The sequence below is a fragment of the Ahaetulla prasina genome, chromosome 3, assembly GCF_028640845.1.
Source record: "Ahaetulla prasina isolate Xishuangbanna chromosome 3, ASM2864084v1, whole genome shotgun sequence".
In the NCBI taxonomy this organism is placed as follows: domain Eukaryota; kingdom Metazoa; phylum Chordata; class Lepidosauria; order Squamata; family Colubridae; genus Ahaetulla; species Ahaetulla prasina.
In genome coordinates, this window is record NC_080541.1 from 206,036,934 (window position 1) to 206,060,819 (window position 23,886).

Genomic DNA, 23,886 nt, shown 5'->3' on the forward strand with positions numbered 1-23,886 from the left:
AATAAAAACAATCTAGCATAATTGCTTTTGAACATCTGTTATGCCCCATTCAAAGCAAAATACAAGCTGTCATAAAATTAACTAGCTTGGGTTGGTTTAGATAGTCTATAATTAACTACATGAACTTAGCCACATTTATGCCAAAGTAAACCATGTTTAAATAGGATTTTCCCCTAGTAATTGGGTTAAGTGGACATGTTTGTGAGACTACTTTTAAATACAAATTTATATGGTAAAGGTAAAGGTTCCCCTTGCATATACATGCTAGTCATTCCCTACTCTAGGGGGCAGTGCTCATCTCCGTTTCTAAAAAGGGCCAGCGTTGTCCGAAGATGTCTCCATGGTCATGTGGCCGGCATGACTAAACACTGAAAGCGCATGGAACACTGTTACCTTCCCACCAAGGTGCTCCCTATTTTTCTACTTGCATATTTACATGCTTTCGAACTGCTAGGTTGGCAGAAACTGGGGCAAGTAATGGGAGCTCACTCCATTACGCGGTGCTAGGGATTCAAACCGCCAAACTGCTGACCTTTCTGATCGACAAGCTCAGCATCTTAGCCACTGAGCCACCGCATCTCCAAATTTACATGAATAGATTTATTGGGTTTGTTTCCTGGGAATGACTTGTTGATGGTTCAAGATTGTGCCACTTCTTACTTTTCCTTCTAATCTACAATCTAGGGCAGTGGTGTCAAGCTTGCGGCATCATGTCGTCATGTGATGTATCACAACTTTTTTGCCCTTCGCTAAAAGTGGGTGGCCGTTGCCAGCACGTGATGCATCCAGCCCGCAGGCTATGAGTTTAACACCCTTGATTTAGGGTATTTCTGGTAATTTTCAATCCAGGTTAACCAGATCCAGTACTGCTTAACCAAGTGAAAGAAAAGTTAACATATGAAGCTTTAGGCACAAAGTTTATTTCCTGTTTATTTTACAGATGATGGCTGAACCCAAAATGACTATTTCAATTAGGGATGCAAAATAATTTTGCTGTGGGTTACACTGAATTTGTGGGTTCTGGAGAATTTGTGTGTTCTGCTTCTGCCAGACTTCATAATTTGTTTTCCAGCAAAAATAAGCAGAAAACCTGTGAAAAGAAGGTACAGTATATTATGGAAAGTAGTATACAAATAGTAGTAAGTATTCAAAAATTACACTGAAGAAATGTGTATAGAAGAAGCCTACACTGGAAAATTGCTAAAGAACAAAAACAAGACAAATTATATTGTCCAAAAATTAATTAGTACTTAAATCAGAGAAAGAATATTGTTAGAAAATATTGTGAATGTAAGTAACAATGAATTTTTTTGTGGATTTTTACAGTGGAGTTCTGCCATATTAACATGAATAGCAAAGTAAATGGAATTTTTAGTGATCTCCTTAGTTAGAACATCGAACATAAAACAGAATCATAGAGCTGGAAGGAGCTCAGAGGTCTTTTAGTCCAACCCCCTGCTCAAGGCAGGAGACCTTATATTATCTCAGTCATATGGTTGTCCAGTCTGTTTTTGAAAACCTCCAGTGACGGATGTGCTTGAGTAAGATCTAAGTGAGAATAATAATCTCCTGAAGGAGTATGTTCTTAATTCCTTCTTGAAAAAAAGACTGTGCTTTTTTCTCCTCCAAGTTTATTATCAATGTAACAAACTGTATTAATAAATATAATCAATAAAACTGCAAACTTTAATACATTTGTGCCTGTTACAGTAACTCTTTAATCTGAATTCATGTCACATTGGGGGTGAGGACAAGTGTTACCATGTCAGTTTTGAATTCCAAATTTGCAACTGACCCAAATTACATAATATGGATCATTTGCTTGACAGTGTCCTTAACAATGAGCAATATTTTCTGCCTTTAGTTTTTCTTGTTTGGTGTAAATTAGTTCCTCATAGTGGCATGGCAATAATCATTTTCATTTTAACAGAAGAAAGTGATAATTGAAATCGCGTGGAGTCGAAAATGAAATCTGGCTTAGCATTTACATTTCTGCAATAACATTTCTGAACATATTTTAGAGTGCTCTTATCTATCAGAAAGACATTGCCAAATATCATAGCACTATATTGGGCTACCTGGAAACATAATTTTATTTTTGGTTCTATCTGATTTTAGGAAAACACTGCAGAATTTAAGGGTCTTCCCTGAAGAAATAGTCTTTAAATCTGTTTTCTCGAACACTGCCATTCAAAAGGCCTACCACTTCAGAGATTAGTAGAGATAATGCCCAAATATATTTATGTAGTATATTCTGTAATTTTAGCCCACTGTCTAGCTAAAATCTCAGTGGGAGTATCAATTTAAATGTTTTTCAAATAAACAAGATGAAGTATTGAAAATATTCTGCTCACGTCTTTATGTATGTCCTTGTTTGTATTTTGAACCGGTACAGAAATTCTTGACTAATAATAGATATTGAGCTATTTCATAGATTTGTCTCAATCCTTCCCAGACTCACAATTTAAATTCTAAAAGGAGTTTATTTAAATGTCACAGATTTTTGCAAGGCTGTTATTGACAAGAACTTAAGGGATATTTATGCCATTTGTTATCGTGTTCATTTTCTAAATTGTATGCAGTATAAGCACAATATAATAGCTCGGCGATTGCAGGGCTACCAACAGGCAATGGGTGTGGGCGAACAATTGTCATATGTAAAGTGTTCCTAAACATCCTGCTTGCCTGTGGAAAGGCCACCAGAGGAAATGAGAATATGATGTAATGTTTATGTAAGTCCTGTTCCTTGAAATATTAGAAGAGACAATTTCAAGTGATAGTCTGTGACCTAAGAAGTGAAATATAAGTCTGATAATAGGGAGGCTTTCAAAGGTGGTGTTGAACTTTACAGAAATTCAGATAGATTGCTGATAGATAGATAGATAGATAGATAGATAGATAGATAGATAGATAGATAGATAGATAGAAAGGAATATGTATGTGTTTGTGTGTATGTGTATGTAAAAATAGATATGTACTGAAATACAGAAGAAAGCAAAAATAATGTTTAATTTTGTAATCATAATTTTAATAGAGTAGAAATACTATAACAGAGATAGTCCTTGACTTACTTTATGATGATTAGCAAATGTTTGAAGTTATGACGAACAAAAAAATTTAAAGTTCCTTTACTCCATTACCCTGCAGCCACCCCGAAGTCACATCGTATTTTGAGGGTACTTGGCAACCATCCCATATTTATGGCTGTTTGCCGTGTCCCACTGTCCCATAACCATGATGTATGATTTTTTTCGCCACAAGTTGGCATGTATTTCCAGTTCCTGCAGACCATGGCATTCGATTAATGACATCAGTTTCCCTTAATGATTGCTGCAAAAAGATGTCATAAAATCAGGTCAGTCAGAGGATGACCCACTTAATGATTGGCACCTCTTATGACCACAATGCCAGCCTTGCTTCTGGTCATAATTCAAGGATTACCTGTAGTGATAAAGTACAGGAAAAACAAATAGTGATGATGGCATAGGTGCACCCGGAGGTGCACCCGGAGGCTTCAGTTAGTCCAGAATGCAGCTGCGTGGGTGATAGAGGGAGCTCCGCGTAGCTCCCGTGTAACACCGCTCCTGCGCAGACTGCACTGGCTGCCTGTGGCCTTTCGGGTGCAATTTAAGGTTTTGGTCACAACCTTTAAAGCGCTCCATGGCTTAGGGCCTGGGTACTTATGGGACCGCCTGCTGTTACCTCATGCCTCCCACCGACCCGTGCGCTCTCACAGAGAGGGACTTCTCAGGGTGCTGTCCGCCAAGCAATGTCGGCTGGCGGCCCCCAGGGGAAGATCTTTCTCTGTGGGGGCTCCCACCCTCTGGAACGAACTTCCCCCGGGTTTACGCCAAATACCTGACCTTCGGACCTTCCGCCGTGAACTGAAAACACACCTATTTATTCGCGCGGGGCTGGCCTAAATTTTATTGGTTTTAAATTTATTACTAATTTTAATGGGGTTTTTAGTTTTATATATTTTTAAAGTTTTTTAGGCCACCTATATAATAAGTTTTTTAATTTGGATTTTAAATTATATATTTTTGTATCATTTTGTTTTATCTTGGCTGTACACCGCCCTGAGTCCTTCGGGAGAAGGGCGGTATAAAAATTGAATAAATAATAATAATAAAATAATAATAAAATAGGAATCTAGAATCCGTCATGAGTGTTTCCACTCATAATTCTAACCAAGATTTTCTAAAACATGGTTTGTTGGATAAATGATAGTGATCTGGTTTGTACATAAGCCATAATGGATGATACCACACATGGTGTTAAGCTTAAAATACACAAACTGTTTTAAAGGCACGGTTTGCTTTAAAAAATGATAGCACTTGATGGAGTACCTAGTTACACCAGGAGTATCTGTTGTAAGTCATTTCAGATACGTAGTATTTTCACCTTTTAATAATGCTTCAACATTCATTTTGAATAATCTTTCTTAACCTGATCCAAAATTGAAAGGCACCAGGTTGCAGAAGATCACCACATGATAATAGATTCTATTACATTCCAAGCAGAATTCTCACCATCAGATTTAAAGAAAATGTTTCTGTTCTATAAACATTCCAAATTTATGCTAGGCCAAAGGAAAGAAAAAGTTTGAAATTTGCACAGTTAGCTTTTTCTGTCATTTTTCTTTCCAAAACATGAAGTAATTGGAAAATTATGTGATTTTACTGCACATTATGTTACATATTTCTTTGAAATGGTGTTACGAAAGGACAATTGTTAAAAATTTAACCATTCAAATTCGTTCAAAGGCCATTTTATTCAAATTCCAATAATCATTGTAAATTGGGGAACTTGTTTCAAACAGATTCTTAGATGGTGAACTCCATCACCTTAAATGGGCTTTCACCAACAAAATGCTTTCTGCAAAGAAAGCAGGTTGCTATGATATTGGAAAGGATCCAAGGAAGAAAATTTTGCATGCTTGTCATCGAGAAAAAAACATGGAGAATCAAGTTTGTCAAGCATGGCCTTTTTTAAAAAAATGCATTCTGTATGTAGGTTCACATAATTTAATCTGAAATAGAAAAATTGTGTTCAACTGTCAGAATTTAATTTTGTTAAATAAGTCAAGTCATTCAATTTTGGCATACAGAGGATGTTCTCACTTTGCAGGGGCAGTAATTTTAAATTATCTCTTTATTTCCAGATGAAAGAAGTAGAAGAATGTATAGAAGAGATGTTAATAAGGCTGGATGAGTTCTGTGGTATGACTGATATGGTATGTTTAGCTTCTGAAGACCTTGGAGAATCTAAATACTTCCTCTTATGTAATCTCCTCTAGAGGCCATCTTGAGAGTGATTTAGAAACAGCAGCTCAGCTGCAGTGAGCTGTGTGGGAAGAGGGAGCTACAGGACTTTCTCTCTTCTCACACACACTCCAGCGAGCGTGCACACACATACACATGCTCACATTCTTCCTGAGGCAGCCATCTTGATAACAACCTTCTCTGAAATGGTTTTTATTACTGAGAACAGTGATGGTTAAGCCACAAGGTGGCACCATGGTGCACAAATACTTACGGGCCTAGACAAGTGCTCTTTACTTGTAATTTTTATGTGCACTATTCTTACCTGCATGCATAGACACAATAAGGAGCTCTGCTCGCAAATGTCTTCTTGTGGATGCTTGAATACCGTATGAAAGATTCCCTGTGTTAGTTCTAGAGAGAAATTTTGCGCATACTACCCAAGATTTCCCCTCTATGTTTCAGTGGAGAAGATAACCTAATGCCATGAAGTTGATAGTTGTCCAAAGGTCATCTTGGAAAGTGGCTATGGACTTTTTCTTTAGGAGCAAAAAACAAATTCCCAAGAGGGCCCCTGATCTTGTGTCATGAAAATTGACTACAGTACTTTGCAACTGGTGATTTCAAATGAAGGTATTGATACAGTCCTGTATGTATCATCTGTGCAAATGCAACATAACTTCACCTGGTGGTTCTCTGCTTTGGATTGCAATGATTTGTGGGCTCCTTTTTAATCATTACATTCTAAGCCATGATAAGTAAAGTGTGACACACATCAGCTTAGTTTAGAAAACAATGCTTAAAAGGCTTCCCAAAGAGCATTATATATTTATCAAGTATGTAGTGCATTGTCAAAGGGTAACTTACCTTGCCTAAGTATATATAAATTGTTTTCATAGGTATTCAGATTCTGCCATTTCAGATTTCTCTCCTCCAGTTGTAATCAACAAAATATTTAAGGTTACTTTCCTGGGAATGATCTCTTATCGATTTCAAGGACATATGTTTCTGCATAGATAATGGTAGAATTATGTCTGTTAGTATCTCGCCTTGTAACTTTGTCGTCATTGTTTTCTTTGTTGTCTCTTGTATCCAAGAAACAGGCAATTATTTTTATTATGGTTTTATTGGTTTTAAAAATTTTACAGTCTGCAGTTCAATATATTGTTGTATATTACAATAATAATGGTTAAACACAACAAGAGCGTGAAATACATCAAAAAAAAAAGTACTAAAAGCGTAGAACTCAAAAACAATGTGATTTCCTGATGAGTCTGCATGAATAAACGTAATATAAGTAAAGTCTTTGAAACTTTACTTATATTACGTTTTTTGAATAAGATACATTTTGTTCTAATGAGATTTTTTTACTAGTTAACAATCCAAAATCACTTAGATAGGTTCAATAAATATTCAGATTTCCTAGAAAACTTTTTATCTAGCCTCTTATAGAAAAAGAGGACCAGCTAACTTCATTTGATCCTCATTAACTGGAAGACTTAGAAGATAAAGTAGAGCCAGGGAGAGTTTTGAAGAGGGTAACAAATAATGTTGATGGATCAAACTTGAAAAAAGCAGGGGTTAATAAATTCAAAACAAAAGTATAATTCAATGGCAGGAGAAGCTCATGGGGAAACTCCCCCAACATGTAATATTATAAACATAATTTCAAATAATTCCAATGGTGGGAAGGTATTAAAAGAAACCACTGAATCTACAATACAGAAAAAAAATAGCAACATAACAAAAAATGGTTTCATGTGTTATTACATTACTATAGTTGTCGTTACTTTATCCTGCCTTTTTAATTTTTTGGGTAAATTCAAGGAAGCAAACACTACTCCTGCCTCTTATTCTCCCCACACCAACTCTTCCTTGTGGTAATTTACTTTTTATTAGTTATTACATTTCTACACCACCCATTTCACCTAAGTGATTCTGGGTGGTTTGCAGAGGAATTACAGAAGAATTGAGTTTGGAAATCATCAGTTGGCTGCTACATTTTTGTTTTTTTTGCATAGATCTAAGAAAAGATAGTAATTTTTCACAAGGAACCATAGTGAGTCCACATATTGTATGTGGTTTGATCTTTAATGTGGCACCAAGGGGATTTCCATAAGGACTTACTGAGGTTTTTTTTTTAAAAAAAGGATCCTATTTCAGCAAAGGTGTGCATAAAAAAGAAAAGTATTTGCTACACCTTTCTTTCTTTACAAAGTGCATAATGATTTCTCTAGGAGAGGGAAAACTAAGCATAGTTGATACTTAATGTGGAATGAAAAAGTCACATTTTTGTTATATGCACTGTGTTTACCTTTTTTAGCATGTTTACAACAATCAGATTTTTCTATTGATTCTCCTGTACCCAAATACTAATTATGTTTGTTGTGTTGACAGTTTCTGATGGTATGTTTCCAAAACATATTAATTATTATACATATTGCTGTTCTCTGCCCCCCAAAAGGGGACATTAGTTTCCTGAACCAATTTTGTTTTTGTTTTATTGTCAAAGAAGAATGGCTGCTCCTATAATACTGTAGGATTTCCTTTCATCCTTCTGCAGGTGATAAATATATTTCCTTCCCTTCCCTTCCCTTCCCTTCCCCCTCTATCCTACCTTACCCTACCCTGTCATTTGTCTCAAATGATGTAGGGTCTCCTGCTTGAGCAGGAGGGTTAGATTGGAAGACCACCAAAGTCTCTTTCAACCCTATTACTCTATGTTCTATGAGTCTCTATCAACCCTTGTTTGCTGCTGTGCCAGTGTCTCTTAGAATTGTGCATACTATACCTTAGCATTATATTGCTCAACTGGCAATACCGTAGGTATCCTAACTCTGCCTACTGCTGGATTTAATGCGACTCTGGAAAAGCAAAATAGTAAATAATGGGTACAACTCTTCCCACCACTCACTCCTAAACAGAATAGAGCAACCTGGAAGCTGACCTGTGTTGTCCTGAAAAAAAGAAAAATCCAAAGTAGAAGCATTGCTTCTGAACATCCTTTGTGATTTCAATCTGGGTTTGGTTTCTTCTTAGCGTTCTTCAACTACAATAATAACAGAGCAGAGTGTAGGGGAAGAGCACAGAAAGGAATCTAGCCCAGAAGATGTAGCCAGAATCCTGGAGCCAGACCCACCCCTCTCCTGCTCCAGTTGTACAGTTGTAGGATGCATTGTCAGCTAATTAGTGATAGGCAGAAGAGGGTGGATAGCAAAGCCAGAATAGATAGCAAAGAATTGTTTTTCTCATAACATGCTGCACACAAAAAATCAGAACGGCATCATTGGCAGCAAATCAACAGATGTAATGGAAGCATGCTAAGAATCAGCTGTGGGCAGAGAAAATGTATATATTCTTGCAATTTTAAGCTAAAATATGAAACATTCTGTGGCTTACATAGTATGGAGACCTAGTAGCTGGTAAGGAACAAGCTGTCAGTGTAGCATAATTGAAAGTAGCTACAGAACATAAATTCCTAGGAAGGAATTTACTGGTGTGTTCATCTGTACTGAATTTTCTAAAAGAAAATGTTTGGTACCATATAATACATAAAATGATATTGCTTATAGTATACCAAATATGTTTTTGTATTTATTGACAATGCTTTGTGATAGTGTCTTTTTTCCCCCTCATGCAGATTAGGAGTGATACATCCATTCTCTTGGAAGAGATGATTCCACTTATTAAGGCCAAGGTTTCAGAAATGAACAATGTCTACACAAAAGTGGATAAACTAGAGGTTTGTTGCTTGCATTATGTAAGGTTGGAACAGAAATCTATGCTTTCAAGTAGGTTCTGTTCTGTTGAAGTATTTAAAAAGATAGTTACCATTAAGGATCATCATACTGTCATCGGAAAACAGGTGGAAAAAAAGTGGTGGATAGATTTTTTAAAATTAAAATTCACTAAAAGCAAATGTAAATAATGTAACACACCAATCAGAGCAATTTTGGATAAATTACGCTGTGCACCAGATTACACAACACCACACAGACATGGAAAGAAATTATGTATGAATTAAAAAAAGGAAATATGGCTAACTCAGGTTTCAGTATTTAATATATCTCTTTGTAGTTTTCTACCCTTGTAACCAGTTTTCTAACTCTTGTAACCGCCACATATTACTACTACCTTGTGCCTTTTAATATACTCACATCTTCCTTTTTGAGGATCCCAGCTCAGTTCAACGGGACTTTCTCAATGTCCCATTTTCTGTCAGGTACTCACTGTTCACATGTTTGTTTTACTATATAATTCAGTCCTCATTTATTGTCCCAAAGGTGCTTTTTCAAGAGGCAATTGGACTTTCTGGTTTTCTTTTAAAACATTTTGCTTCTCATCCAGATTCTTGGATGAGAAGCAAAACATCTTCAAAGAAAAACCAAAAGGCCAGTTGCTTCTTGGAAAAGCACCTTTGGGACAACCATGACCTGGATCAGGGGTCATCAACCTTTCGGATCTCAGGGACCACTAAATTCATAATTTAGTCCCACGGACCACTAATATGAATTTTTTAAAAAGATAAATAGTATTTAGTGCAATATAAAAATGCAAATAATTTTTCTATGGACCACCAAAATTTTCTCAAGGACCACTAGTGGTCCATGGACCACCAGTTGGTGACCACTGACCTGGATGACTGAGAAACTCCATAGATATTCTTCATTTATTCTTTCTATATATTCAATGTATAAATTTCTCTTGAATTTTTTCACTTAAGTACTCATATAATATTTGTTTCTATTCTACTCTTAGGCAGTCACTAATTCCCATTCAGGTAGTCCTTGATGTACGACCACAATTGAGCCCAAAATTCTGTTGTTAAGTGAGACATTTGTTAAGTGAGCTTTGCTCCATTTTACAGCCTTTCTTGCCACAATTGTTAAGTGAATCACTGCAGTTGATAAGTTAGTATCCCAGTTGTTAAGTGAATCTGGTTTTCCCATTGATTTTGCTTGTGATAAGGGCACAAAAGCTGATCAAGTGACCTTGGAGCATAACAATGGTCATAAATATGAACCAGTTGTCAAGCATCTGAATTTTGATCAAATGATCGTAAGGATACTGCAAATGTCATATGTGTGAAAAACAGTCATAAATCACATTTTCCAGTACTGTTGTAACTTTGGTCATGAACTAATTATAGCTCAATTATAAAGCCATATTGCAAATTTTATATATGCTGTCAATATATTTTTTCATATGGTTTTGTATTTTGTTTTCAGATAGAAGGAAATAATGATAAATTTTATTTTAAAAATATTTTTTAAAAATTACTGTCCTCACTTTCTCTGTTATATGTATCCAATATACTAAGTGAATCTGTTTAGACCTGAAAATTATTAGTTGGTTACAAAGGAAAATGACCCAAAGTCTATATTTCATAAATGTGGATTTCTCTTTTTTTAAAAAAATCATATTTAAGATATAACTATGTTGAGAAAACAAGAATAGTACAAACTATAGTTTATACCTCATGGATTTTTTTTTTAAATTACTAACAGCAAACAAGAGAGATCAATATTGCTTCAACTAATTTAGTACATCAGACATAATTTCAGTACGATCATTGATTACTCACACACAGAAACAAATATTCCAGTTGCTGAAAAGTAACTTTGGAAAATCTTCAAAATTAAGACATCAACCCAGTTCTTTTGATCACTTAACCTCTGTTTCTGTCTCTTAGGCATTTGTGAAAATGGCCGGCCATCATGTTTCTTTCCTAGAAGAACAAATCCTCCAAGCAGAGAAGACTCATGCTGGATGTCCTTCTTCTATTCAAAAGCTGCTTGGGTCACTAGTTTTCCCTTTATTTAAAAAAGTAAGTATAAAAAAAGTTCTGTGGGAAAAAGCCCCTTTGAACAATACTTCCTCTGCCATTTTTCTAAAAAGGATTCCTTTTCAGCTATAGACAATTATTTTCTTTTGGGGGAGGGGCATTTCACAGATTATTCAAAACCTCAGAATTTCTGGGCCTCAAAATACCCTGTCATGAAAACCTCAGACAGTTTCTTTGAACAAGTCCAGTTCAGCTGCATATGCACTACAGAGAAAGCTTATTTATTCCTTAAGTCACCATTCTGATTTAAGTTCACAGCAGTTCTGAAGTAAGATCTTGGATTATCCTGATCGTTTTCAACCTGGAAAACAAAATTCTTTGGAAGGCTTAAGTAAACGCACTGTGTGAATTTGGGTATTTATGTGTTGGATGTATTTCCTGGCCTTCCTCTGGGAGCATAAGACAACATAAACTGTAGTGCTCCTTCATTTATTTCATCAGAACAAGGCTATGGTCTGTGAACAACTGTCTGGCTCTCCCAGAGAACCTTCATGTGATGGTGAACTTAAATCCTGGTCCTAATTCAGTACTTTTTCCATTACACTATATATATCATCCTCTGTATCCTATCCTATATGACTAGGCAAATATTTAAGTGAGCAAGGAGACAGGCAGTGAGGAGGGAACCCTGTATATTGTTTATTATTTAAATTATTTGAATTCTATCTTTTAGATAAAGTCTTCAAATGAAAAAAAAAGCATTGAAAATTTAATAGATTGCTCAAATGTCCCAAAACCTGTCAAATAAACAATGCAGTGGACAAAGCTCAAAAACCCTCAATATTAGAAGGGCAGAAAAGCAAGATGTATCAGTGGCTCTAAACCTGTAGTCTGTGCACTGGGGGCGGGGAGGCATGCAATGTCATCACAGGGGATCCACGAAGGCTTGAAGAAATGTTATGATTTAAATCTTAAGTCTTAGGGGTCGGTGGCCATGGTCCGTGACCATAAAAGAGGGTCCATAGTGAAGAAAAAAAAAAGATTGAGAACCATTGGGATATATGTTTTCCTGCCTCCCAAAAGGAAGGAGGTGAACGTTATCTAAAGGTGAGTCCCATGTTTGGGATGCCTTACAGAAGAGTAGGTATCTGTTTTGTATCTGAAATACTGTGAACAGCCTCCTTAGATTTTGCTCATCAGCCAGATTTGTATGGAGAAGTTGATCTTTACATCTTGCAACTCAAACTCTTTAGCATTTTAAAGTTCAGAACCAATCCTTTGACTCGTTAACCAGAAATAAACTGGCTACTAGTGGAAATCTTTTAACACTGGATTAATATATTCTCAACAGTCATTGTTGTGTAATACTTTTTTTTTTAGAGAAAAATTTCAGATGTAATGAATTGCAATGGTCTGGTTTGAATTTTACCAGGGTATAGATAGATATCTGTTGCTGGATTAGATCTGTGACTGGATAAATTTCTGTTTAATTGCTTCTATAAGTACATTTGATTTGCTTGCCTTTTTAAAACAAATGGAGCTTCTTGGTGTAGAAAATCTTGAATATAAATCTCTTGCAGCAATTACAATGGGTATTTTCCCACAATTGTAGCAATTCTTAAAGACATGAATGTATGTGTTTTTTCCTATTTGAATTTTAAAACATATTGTCTGACAAGCAAAACGTTTCAGAATTAAAATGCTAGAAATTAAAACTCTCTGGATTGCCATTCTTGTAATGTCACTGTTGATATATAAACATTTAAAAGGATCCTGCAGTTTTAGTTTTATTATACGACTAATATTCAAACAACAATTTCATATACTTTGAGAACACTACCTAAGAATAGAAGTTGAAAATAAAGTTGTGTCTAGAAAATAAAAATAAAATCTCTGTCCTAGGATGTTGTAATGCAAAATTTACACTGTAAATTTTGCATTTAAATTTACACTGTCTTGCTTAGCAACATAAATTTTGGGCTCAGTTGTGGTTTGTAAATCGAGGACTACCTGTATTCAGAAATCCCAAAATATTTTAACCTGCCCATTTTTGACTACTTTTTCAATTGTATATTCTCACCAATTTTTTATTACTGGCTATTGATAATTTTTATCGCTTTTCCGGTGAATCACTTCGGTAAATGTATTATGTTGCTGTTTTAATCATTTCGTGCGATCTTCCTGCATGAGCTGATGTATGATCAACTTTTGATGGATAATTATTATTTAATTATTTAATAATTTATTTTCAACTGTTTTATTATTATTGCCATCGCTAGTGCGGTTTAAATCAGTGTAAGAAAAAAACATTATGTGGGGAAAAAATTGGCAATGAATGAGCTCCATTCCTAAATATATTGGAACAGACTTGCATGGATTGGAAAACTTTACTTCAGCCCTGTGTCCTGATCTGGTTTGTGAGCTGAGTTTTGCTTTCCTGTCTCCTCCCCCCACCTTCAAGTAAGACTCTGTTTGGGCCTCTGTTAATCTCTTTCTTCATTTTTGTGGTTGAGCGATACAGCTACTTTAGGTCAAATTGGATTATTCATGCTTTTGGATACCATTTTTAAAACGGTATACGCTGTCTTCTGGGAAAAAGAAGCAGGACTCTGTTAATTTTTTAAAATGTCACAACTTAACCAATTTTTTAGTCTGGGGGAATTTTGAGGGGGTAAAATATATGAACGGGAAAGTCTGTGTGTGGGTACAAAGGAAGTAACAAAGTTACAAAAGAATGAAAACAAGATAAATGAGCGCGCAAAGATATTAAAAAATAATCTCTAAATAAGTGTTTTACCATATTGGTCTGTTCCTTGAGATGGAGTTTGAGATATATTTTTAAAAAGTAATTATGCAATAAAAGAAAGAAAGCACTGAGAAGATTTTGGAATTATATAAATTTTGATGTAGCTTTTTCCAGTGAGTGAATCTCAAAATCTGCCTTGGAATATTGTAGACTTTAAGGCAGGGGTGTCCAAACTTGGTCCCTTTAAGATTTGTGGACTTCAATTCCCAGAGTTCCTCAGCCAGCTTTGCTGGCTGAGGGACTCTGGGAGTTGAAGTCCACAAGTCTTAAAGGGACCAAGTTTGGACACCCCTGCTTTAAGGTGTCTTAAAGGTGCCAAGGTTGGGAAGCATTGGGGTGACCGTAACATTGCATTATGTTCTAAGAAGGACATGAACAGTTAGGATAACTTGTAGAGGAGAAAGGACTGTGTTGATAAATGCAGAACCCTAGCAGGGTATAAAGGAATACCTGACATGCTGATCAGCCAGCAGAGTAACAGCAATGCTGGAGTTTGGAGGCCATTGGGGGCCAGTTTTTCAGGCTGAAGATAGCAATCAATTTATTATTTTTGAAAATAATACAGGCTACCCATATGTTGTGCAGACCTGATTTAGAGGCACTAGAAAATATACAGTAGGCAGGGCCTGTGTTTAGCTCAGTTTGTTATTACCCATTTCTGCAACTTTCTTATTTTTATTTATTAAATTTATATGCCACCATCTTGCTTTCCAGTGCAACTCCAGAGGTTGCACCAAGGGGTCCTTGGTGGTCTCTGAGGTTGGTGTTTTTCTTGCAGATGGTTCATTACCAAATCGGGTAACATCATCAGCACAGAAAATGTTACCTAGTTTGGTAATGAAACGTCTGTAAGAAAACAAGAAGCTTCAGAGACCACCAAGGACCCCATGTTACAACTCTGAGCTACAATTATTCTTTTCTGTCAGTGAAAACCAGGGCCTTGAGTCAGGGGTGAAATTCAGCAGGTTCTGACAGGTTCTGGAGAACCGGTAGCAGAAATTTTGAGCAGTTCAGAGAACCGGCAAATACCACCTCTGGCTGGCCCCAGAGTGGGGTGGGAATGGAGATTTTGCAATATCCTTCCCCCAGGAGAGGGGAGGGAATGGAGATTTTGCAGTATCCTTCCCCTGCCATGCCCACCAAGCCACAGCACGCCCACAGAACAGTAAAAAAATTTGAATTCCACCACTGCCTCGAGTGGTATGGAGATACCTTCTCTGTCACTGAACAACCATCTCCAGCTTAGAGTGCCTTCAATAGTGCTCCAAGCGAACTGGTAGAACCAGGTTTTAAGACTGTTCCGGAAAGCCAGAATGGTGGGGGCAGATTTCAACTCTAGCAGCAAGCTGTTCCAAAGTGTGGGAGCTATGGCAGAAAAGGCTCTTTTCCTAGATCCTTCCAGCTGAAATTCCTTGACTGACAGAGTCCATAGCAGGTCCTTTCAGAATGAGTTGGGCAGGCCAGGGGTGGTATTCACTTACCGTTGCTACCTGTTGAGCGCACGCACCACCCACACGCATGCGCAGAGCGTTTCGCGCATGTGCAGAGGGAAAAATGACATCAGGGCAGGTGGGCGGAGCCTCCCACAGCCATCGCTACTGGTTTGCGTGATCCGGATAGAACCGGCTGAATTGTATCACTGGGGCAGGCCAATCCATTCGGCCAAGATGGGTCCTCATATTCTGGACCCATCCCATAAAGGGCTTTGAAGGTGATAACTCTTTGAATTGGACTTTGAAGCAGATTTGCAAGACTATGGCAAATGAGAAGAATAGCAAGAGTGGAAGGAGGTGAAGAGTTACCAAGGTTTTCTTGAAGATGAACCTTCCTTTGTTCATTTCTCTCTCTTCACCTCCCCCCTCCCTTTTAGACACCTGGGAGTTTTTGTTAGGTTTGCATTGTTAAGTGAATTATTTTAATTTATGCTTCCAGAGCTCATCCACAAATCTGGGTACATTTGTTTTGTTTTTCCTTTGCATTTTTGCAGTACAAGCCTTAGCTCAAAAAAACCAAAAAAAAAAGTATGAGGGTGGCTAGCTTGCAAACAAAAACTGGAGTTTCAGGTGACAGCACTGTTAAAGGCATACAAATGTGTATTTTGTCTGTTACAAAGGTCAAACTTTCTGGTATGTTTCTTATGTGAAGGAGATTCATTGCAAAGTGTTTATGTAGGAATGTCTGTGCATTTGACAAGGACTAAAGCAGACGAATCTGTCTGTTCCCACAAGCCAAGCTCAGGATAGGTCTTTGCCTCCCCCAAAGCCAAAACACCAGATAAATTTTATTTTTGTCCTTCCTGGCAATTCTGCTTGAAACGGCTTCTTGGAACAATGCCAGAGATGCTGAAGTAAGTTAGAGAACCAAACTCTAAGAGAATTATGTGGTAATTTGGAAAAATTATATGACAACTCTGTTCCCTTCTTCTTTTCTTTCCCCACCCTCAGCCTTCACTTAGCCTTGTGGAAACCTTGACTGCAGTTGGAAAATTATCACTGTTATTTTGCACAAACTGTGTGCAGGCTACAAGATTCAAAATATGGGTTATAGTTGACATTTTGGCTCTATGCAGGAGTGCCTAGTTGGTAGAATGTTGTTCCTTCATTCGTTTTCCCATTAGTAACTTCTAGAGTCATCACACAATCATTGTGTCAAAAAACAGTAACAGGCTTTACATCACTTTAGCAAACTTAGGGACTCTCTTAGTTATGAGTGGAGAAAATAGTCAATATAGTATTTATATTGACTACTGTAAATATAGTATTTATTATTATAAATACAACATAGTATTTATTATTTAAACAGAATTTTAAAAACCATTACTTGTTGAACAAGCTATAAGTTTTATGGAGAGCCCCCCAAAAAACTCCACTTTCTGGTTTAGGTTTATGAATTAACTGGATTACCAACTGTTGTCTGAGGTCACTTTGTGAGACCTTTGTGCCAGTTCTAAAATAGAATTTTTACAGCCCTAATACAGGATCTGCTGTGTTGAAGCACTTGGAGAATTTGTTTCTGGATGTGCTGCATTATCTTGAAACTGGTAAAAAAAAAGTTTGTTTTTGAAAAAAAAGAAACTCTAAGACTTTGTGAAGCTTATAAATGATGTATTTCCCTATTTAGAGGAACCACAAGTTTACCATACCGTCTGCTTATCAAATGCAACAAATGTCTAAAATACATGAGCCCCATTCATAAAACCAGAATCTTAATGGAGGAAAAGGAAAATATAAAATGTTATTTAGTCTCTTCCTGAAGCAGAGCAAAGAAGGAAGTTATCTGCACTTCAGGGGTGCAGGAATTCCACCCTCCTGTACTGGATGTTTTTCCAAGGGATCATGTGCAATAAATCTTCTGAAGAAAATTGGAGTTCTCAGTTTACTATATGAGGAAAACTCCTTCAGATAAACTAAACCAAATGTATTTAAAGGTGTATATGTCAAAAGAAGCACTTTGAACAAACTCTTTAATTTTACTGACAAGCAACAGAAGAATCAATAAAGGTTCGAACCAAGCTAAACCAGCAAATCTGGAGACTGACACAGTGGCCAGCTGATTGGAAATAGTCAATCTACATTCCAATACCAAAAAAAGGAGACTTAATAGAGGGTGCAAATTATCACACAGTATTTTTAATTCCACATGCTAGGAAAATAATATTAAGAATCATCCAATGTAAATTAAAGCTATACCTGGGTAAAGAAATGGCAGATTTCCAAACCAGTTTTAGAAAAGGCTGATGGATGAACGTTAGACATTATAGCTGATGTCCACTGGATAACTGAGAAAGCCAAAGAATGCAAAAAATGTGTGTTTCATTGATTACAGAAATGTCAATTTGTGTTGAGCACATCAAGCTGTAGTATGTGCTCAGAAAAATGGCAATCCCAGTACATCTCATTGTTCTGGTGAGAAAGTTATGTACAGATCAGGAATTTACAGCACAGACATAACATGGTGAAACAAACTGGCGCCAAGTTGGCAAAGGCATGTAACAAGGCTGTATCCTCTCTTCGGTCTATATACTGCATGCCTATTAAAAGTAGCTGGATTGGAATTAAATGAGCAGGGTTTTAAAGTTGCAAAAAGAAACATCAATAACTGATGAGACTGTTCTGATAGCTGAAAATGCAGAGGATTGCAAGCCCTGGTAACACCAGTTAAGAAGAAAATGAAGAAAACCATTATCAAGAACATAAATGACACCAGGGGATGAAGATAAAGAAATGATAGATAGTTTCTGCCTACTAGGATCAACTATCAATAATAAATGAACAAAAATATGCTACAAATTAGTACTTGGTAGAGGAGCCATGAAAAGCCTGGAAAAGATTTTCAGATGCAGTGATATCTCTATACCTACAAAGATCAGAATCATGCAAGGAAGCCATGGTATTCCCTGTGGTGCGCTATGAAAGCAAAAGTTGGACTTTGAAGAAGCCGAATAGAAGGAGCATTGACTGCTTTTGAACTTTGCTGTTGGAGAAGAATACTGAGAATATCATGGACAGCCAAGAAAACAAACGGATGGATCATCAAACAAATGGAGTTCTCACTCAAAGCATAAATGACCAAATTCAAGTTATCGTACATCATTATGCAAAGACCCAGCTTTCTGGAAAAGAGTCTAAAGAGGAAGGAAAACAAAGAGGTCAATGGCCAGCAACAATATGGATGAATTGTTACAGTGATAGTGAGTGCACTTTTGGGAGTTCTGAAAGGCCAGGTATGGAACAGGTTGTCATTGAGAAATTTTATCTATGTGAACTCTAAGGATTGAAAATGACTTCATGGTACATACAATAAGACTGCAGTGGCATATTCCTTTGGATTCCCTTTGAATCTGATGAATGTTTGTTGTTTTGTTGCCTTCCTGCAACCCAAGGAGTTAGAGCTGAGCGTTTACATTTTAGATTTAGGGAAAGTAGACATTTTTATGGAAAAGAGATTAGAAGTCCTGTTTACTAAAAGAACAATCAGATTAATTCTTACATTTTTTTACAAGTGTTGTTACCCAACAGATCGTGCATTTTCTTAATTTACTGGGCATTAGGGGTATTTCATACTAAATCATTTAATTCTGTAACCACTTTCATTGTGGATGGAAATATATTCGACTATTCTTTCGTGCAGGACTGGCTTAATAGGGTTTTTAAACATGGATTTTATTGGGGTTTATTTTATATTTTGTATTGTATTTTAAATTTAGGCTTTATTGAATAAGTTTTTTAAATAGTGTTTTTATTGTAATATATTGTATTATTTTATCTGCCTGTTCACGGCCCTGAGTCCTTCGGGAGAAGGGCAGTATAAAAATTATATTATTATTATTATTATTATTATTATTATTATTATTATTATTATTATTATTATTATTATTATTATTATTATTATTATTATTATTATTATTATTATTATTTAAGGCCAAACCAAAATGGAAGAATGGAGACCTGAAATTGTGCATCTTCTGTTCTTCCATGTTTTATTAAAAGTAGTTGTTGAGCAGAAATCAATCCTTCTATATTATATTACTGAAAATTATTTCCATGATGTTGGTAGTCATCTATAAGGATAAAGATATGTATGCCCAGAACTGAATATCCAGGGCTATTTTATTTATTTTTTATTTATTTATTTATTTATTTATTTGATTTTTATACCACCCTTCTCCCGAAGGACTCAGGGCGGTGTACAGGCAAGATAAAACCAACAATATAATATACAGTTTAAAATGCAATTTAAAAAACTTATTTAAATTAGCCTGAAAATTAAAATTTGCCATGAACTAAAAACCCCATTTAAAATTAATAAAATTTAACAATTAAAATTCAATTTAAGCCAGCCCCGCGCAGATAAAAAGGTGTGTCTTCAGTTCGCGACGGAATGTCCGAAGGTCAGGTATTTGGCGTAAACCCAGGGGAAGCTCGTTCCAGAGTGTGGGAGCCCCCACAGAGAAGGCCCTTCCCCTGGGGGCCGCCAGCCGACATTGCTTGGCGGACGGCACCCTGAGAAGTCCCTCTCTGTGAGAGCGTACGGGTCGGTGGGAGGCATGTGGTAACAGCAGGCGGTCCCATAAGTACCCAGGTCCTAAGCCATGGAGCGCTTTAAAGGTCGTAACCAACACCTTAAAGTGCACTCGGAAGGTCACAGGTAGCCAGTGCAGTCTGCGCAGGAGTGGTGTTACGTGGGAGCTACGCGTAGCTCTCTCTATCACCCGCGCAGCTGCATTCTGGACTAACTGAAGCCTCCGAGTGCACTTCAAGGGGATCCCCATGTAGAGAGCATTAGAATAATCCAAGCGAGAGGTAACGAGCGCATGAGTGACTGTGCATAAGGCATCCCGATCAAGGAAGGGGCGCAACTGCCGAACCAGGCGAACCTGGTGGAAGGCCCTCCTGGAGACGGCCGTCAAATGATCTTCAAACGACAGCCGATCATCCAGGAGGACACCCAAGTTGCGCACCCTATCCTTTGGGGCCAGTAACTCTCCTCCAACAGCCAGCCGCGGCTGCAGCTGACTGAATCGGGATGCCAGCATCCACAGCCACTCCGTCTTGGAGGGATTTTGCCTTTGAATCTAGAAAATCCATTTATATTTAACAATATAATAAACTTCATTGTTCCGGGGAACAAGGTGGAGGAATTTGGGGTGGATTTAATTATTTAAATTGAACTCAGGTGAAGTTGTGGCAAAGTAGGTGAGACATCCCCACTATTTATTTTTTTTTGCACCTATCAGTTATCCCAGGATTATAAACATCTAGAGCAGGGGTGTCAGACTCGATTTCATTGAGGGCCATGTCAGGGTTGTGTTTGACCTGGGGGGGCGTGGCCAGGTTGGGCATGGCCGACTCAATGTCACTCATGTCTGGGGTGCCTTGAGCGCTCTGCCAGCAAAATCGGGCTCCCGAGTTCAGTTTTCAGCTACAACGGCCTCCTGCAACCATCTGCCAGTGAAAATGGAGCTCGGGTGGGCCACACACAGCCCTTCCGAGCTCCGTTTTTGGTGGCAGAGGCACCGCTGGCTGGTCTTTTGCTGTTTCCAGGGTGGCCCCGCGGGCCAGATCTAAGTATCCCAGGGGCCTTGAGTTTGACACCCCGATCTAGAGCCATATGATAGTGAAAGAAAAATATATATGTTTTTTTCATCCCTCCCCTAGTTCCCTGTCTCATGAAGATATTGAGCATTTCTACAAAATATCAGGAAGGTATGTATTCAAAAAGTGATTCTAATTCAGAGTGATATTGTTCAGCTTGGTTGCAAAACTGTTAATAATCTGCTGTTGCCCCCAGAGACAGCTCCATTCTGAAATTCACATCACTGCTGATGTGCTCTGGAATGAAATGATGTTTTAACTGGCAATTTATATCTGTGATCCAAAAAGTGGTCCAGTTAGCGAACTGCTAATATGACTTGGGATGAAATTAATTAAAGGAGAGGGGAGTCCAAAATACTTATTCAAGAAGAGAGACTTGTGGCATTTTTGCAAGATTCGTTGCTGTGCCCTGACTGCCCTGACTATAAACATCCTGCTGTGCACAGGTAATACTGACTCTGCATGAGGTATGAAACGAAATTAGTTTATACTGAGATACAGCAATATCCCTGCTCAGAAGATGCCTGTTGAATCTTGATGTATATGGCATGAAGTTGAACATGGGATGATAATATGCTGAATCAGACCCATTGCTTTGCACCTTGCTCAGTTTTGCATTTACATTCATTAGAAGTAACTCCCCAAAATCTTAGAATGAATGATTGCCCTGAAATTAGAGGAACAAAATCCAGAATCTTTTACAAACAAAATGCAATATTTCTTTATTCAAATTTATTAGCTGCCCAGTTCCAATGGACATGCTGTGCTATTGTGTGTGTTGTTGTACAATCAACAATACTTTTTCAAAATATGTCTACCTCCAAATTCAGGACTTCAAAAATTACGCCTTTACATCTGTTATCCAATTTAGATCTTAAAAAGAATTTAGATTCTTAAACCTTTAAGAATGTATATGTATATATTAGTTTTACTATGTTGTTGGTTGCACCTGTATTTTTAGTTTATATAAATGTCTGAACTGTTTGATTACACTTTTTAAAAAAGTTTCAAATCAGTTGGTTGAACTACTCTTAACATTAATGCAATATTATTATCTTTACAAAAAAGAGCTGAAATCTGTCAGAAAGATACTTTCCTGCTCCAGTAATGAAATCCGATTTAAACTTAACAAGACAGAGATAGAAAAGAAATAGACACTAGAAAGATAAAATGGCTATGAGAACAATCCCCAAGCTCTGTGTAAATATCAAGAGGCTAAGTTAATAAATGTAGTTGGGCTGGTTAATCAAACACACTTAAAACACACTTAAAACACACTTAAAACACACTTATTCATCTGCGCAGGACTGGATTAGATTTTAAATTTATTGGTTTTAAATGGGTTTTATTATTTATATTGTTTTTAATAATTCGGCCTTTTAGAATAAGTTTTTTAATTGTTATTTTAATTGTATTTATATGTTTTTTATTTGCCTGTGAACCGCCCTGAGTCCTTCGGGAGATAGGGCGGTATATAAATGTGATTAATAAATAAATAATAAATAAAATAAACACACTTCTGATGTTCACATAACACGTTATTTTATGGCTTAAGTTATGGCTTGGATCACGTAACATGCTGACCAAATCCATTATAGCCTAGGGAGTTGTCCATCCATATCATTACTATTGTTTTATATTAAGAAAGTCCAGAAGGTATTATGCTAGCACATCTGTGGGAGCTTGTTTGATAATTCAAAGATATTGCACTGCTTTTTATTTGCACTGTATTTTAATGATAAATGAAAACCTTCCCCACTGTCTGTTCAGATTTAGAAGCCATATTTTTAAGAGAAATGGAAAGAATATGCCTAAGTTGGATTGGATCAATCTGAGAGGCAATTTGATCCTTTCCATAGTAGTAGTTTAGTTACCTTAAACCAAAAATAAAAAATGAACTGCTACTTAATTCTAATTTCTAAATAACTTCAAAAAGTAATTAAGTATGTGAATGGCATTTGATAATACAGGTAATCCTTGACTTATAAACATTTGCTTAGTGATTGTTTAAAATTACAACAGTACTGAAAAAAGAGACTTATTTTTCACACTTACGACCAGCATCTTCATGGTCATGTGATCAAAATGGAAATGCTTGACAATTGGCATGTATTTATGACTGTTGCTGTGCCTCGGGGTCATGTGATCACCTTTTGCGACCTGACAAGCAAAGTCAACGGGGAAGCCAGATTCACTTAACAACCATGTCACTAATTTAACAACTGCAATGATTCACTTAACATCCACAGCAGGGTCCAGGATCATAAAATGGGGCAAAACTCAACGAACAACTGTCTTGCTTCATAATGGAAACATTGGGCTTAATTGTGGTTGTAAGTCAAGGATTATTTGTAGTTCAAGAGGGTCTGGGATCATGGGGGGTGAGGTAGGAGTAGGGGTAAAGGTAGGATATGAGTGTAGGGTAAGTTTTTGCTGGGGAAGATGGCATTTTTTATAGCAGCTCCCAGTTTTGCTTGTGAGGTAATGGTGGTTGTAGCAAAGATGCTGTTCTCCATCATAGCCTGAAGGAGTCCAAATGTTGAACGGATCTGCAAACTCCTTGCTCTCCCCTTAGCACACTGCCCTTCCCCCATCTTCCTCCACAGAGTTTCTCCTCAAGGCAAATTTCCCGGCTGATGGATGATCAAATATGCCTAATCACTTTTCCTCCTTCTTCTCTCTGTCCAAGGCATTTCCCAGAGTTGTTCTTACAAAATAAGCAAAATAAACTAACAAGGCACTTCCCTCTCCTCCATTCGGGTTCAGATGGTGCCTGTCTCCTTTGCTTTGTTCAGCTTGGCATATAAAAACGCACAGTAGCTCCCCATTAACTAAAAGTGTGTGGGTGTATGTGGGTGTCTGTCTGTCTGTCTATCTTACAATTCTAATTTATTTCCTGAGGTGAAAATGCAACATGAGCAGATGGCAAGTCGTAGC

The 23,886-nt window shown here is 37.1% G+C and overlaps 1 protein-coding gene across 4 annotated transcripts in view; it reads left to right on the forward strand.

Moving 5' to 3' along the window:
- Positions 1 to 23,886, forward strand: part of BCAS4 (breast carcinoma amplified sequence 4) — a 38,261-nt gene that overhangs the window by 4,305 nt on the left and 10,070 nt on the right. Inside the window, exons 2-6 of one of the 4 annotated variants that reach the window (XM_058178089.1) lie at positions 5,165 to 5,236; positions 7,777 to 7,827; positions 8,905 to 9,006; positions 10,957 to 11,091; positions 21,013 to 21,060. In XM_058178089.1, coding sequence (XP_058034072.1) covers positions 5,165 to 5,236; positions 7,777 to 7,827; positions 8,905 to 9,006; positions 10,957 to 11,091; positions 21,013 to 21,027 — 375 coding nt within the window. In that variant the 3' untranslated portion in view covers positions 21,028 to 21,060. The remainder of the gene's footprint in view (positions 1 to 5,164; positions 5,237 to 7,776; positions 7,828 to 8,904; positions 9,007 to 10,956; positions 11,092 to 21,012; positions 21,061 to 23,886) is intronic. The other 3 variants (XM_058178087.1, XM_058178088.1, XM_058178090.1) reach the window with 3 other exon arrangements.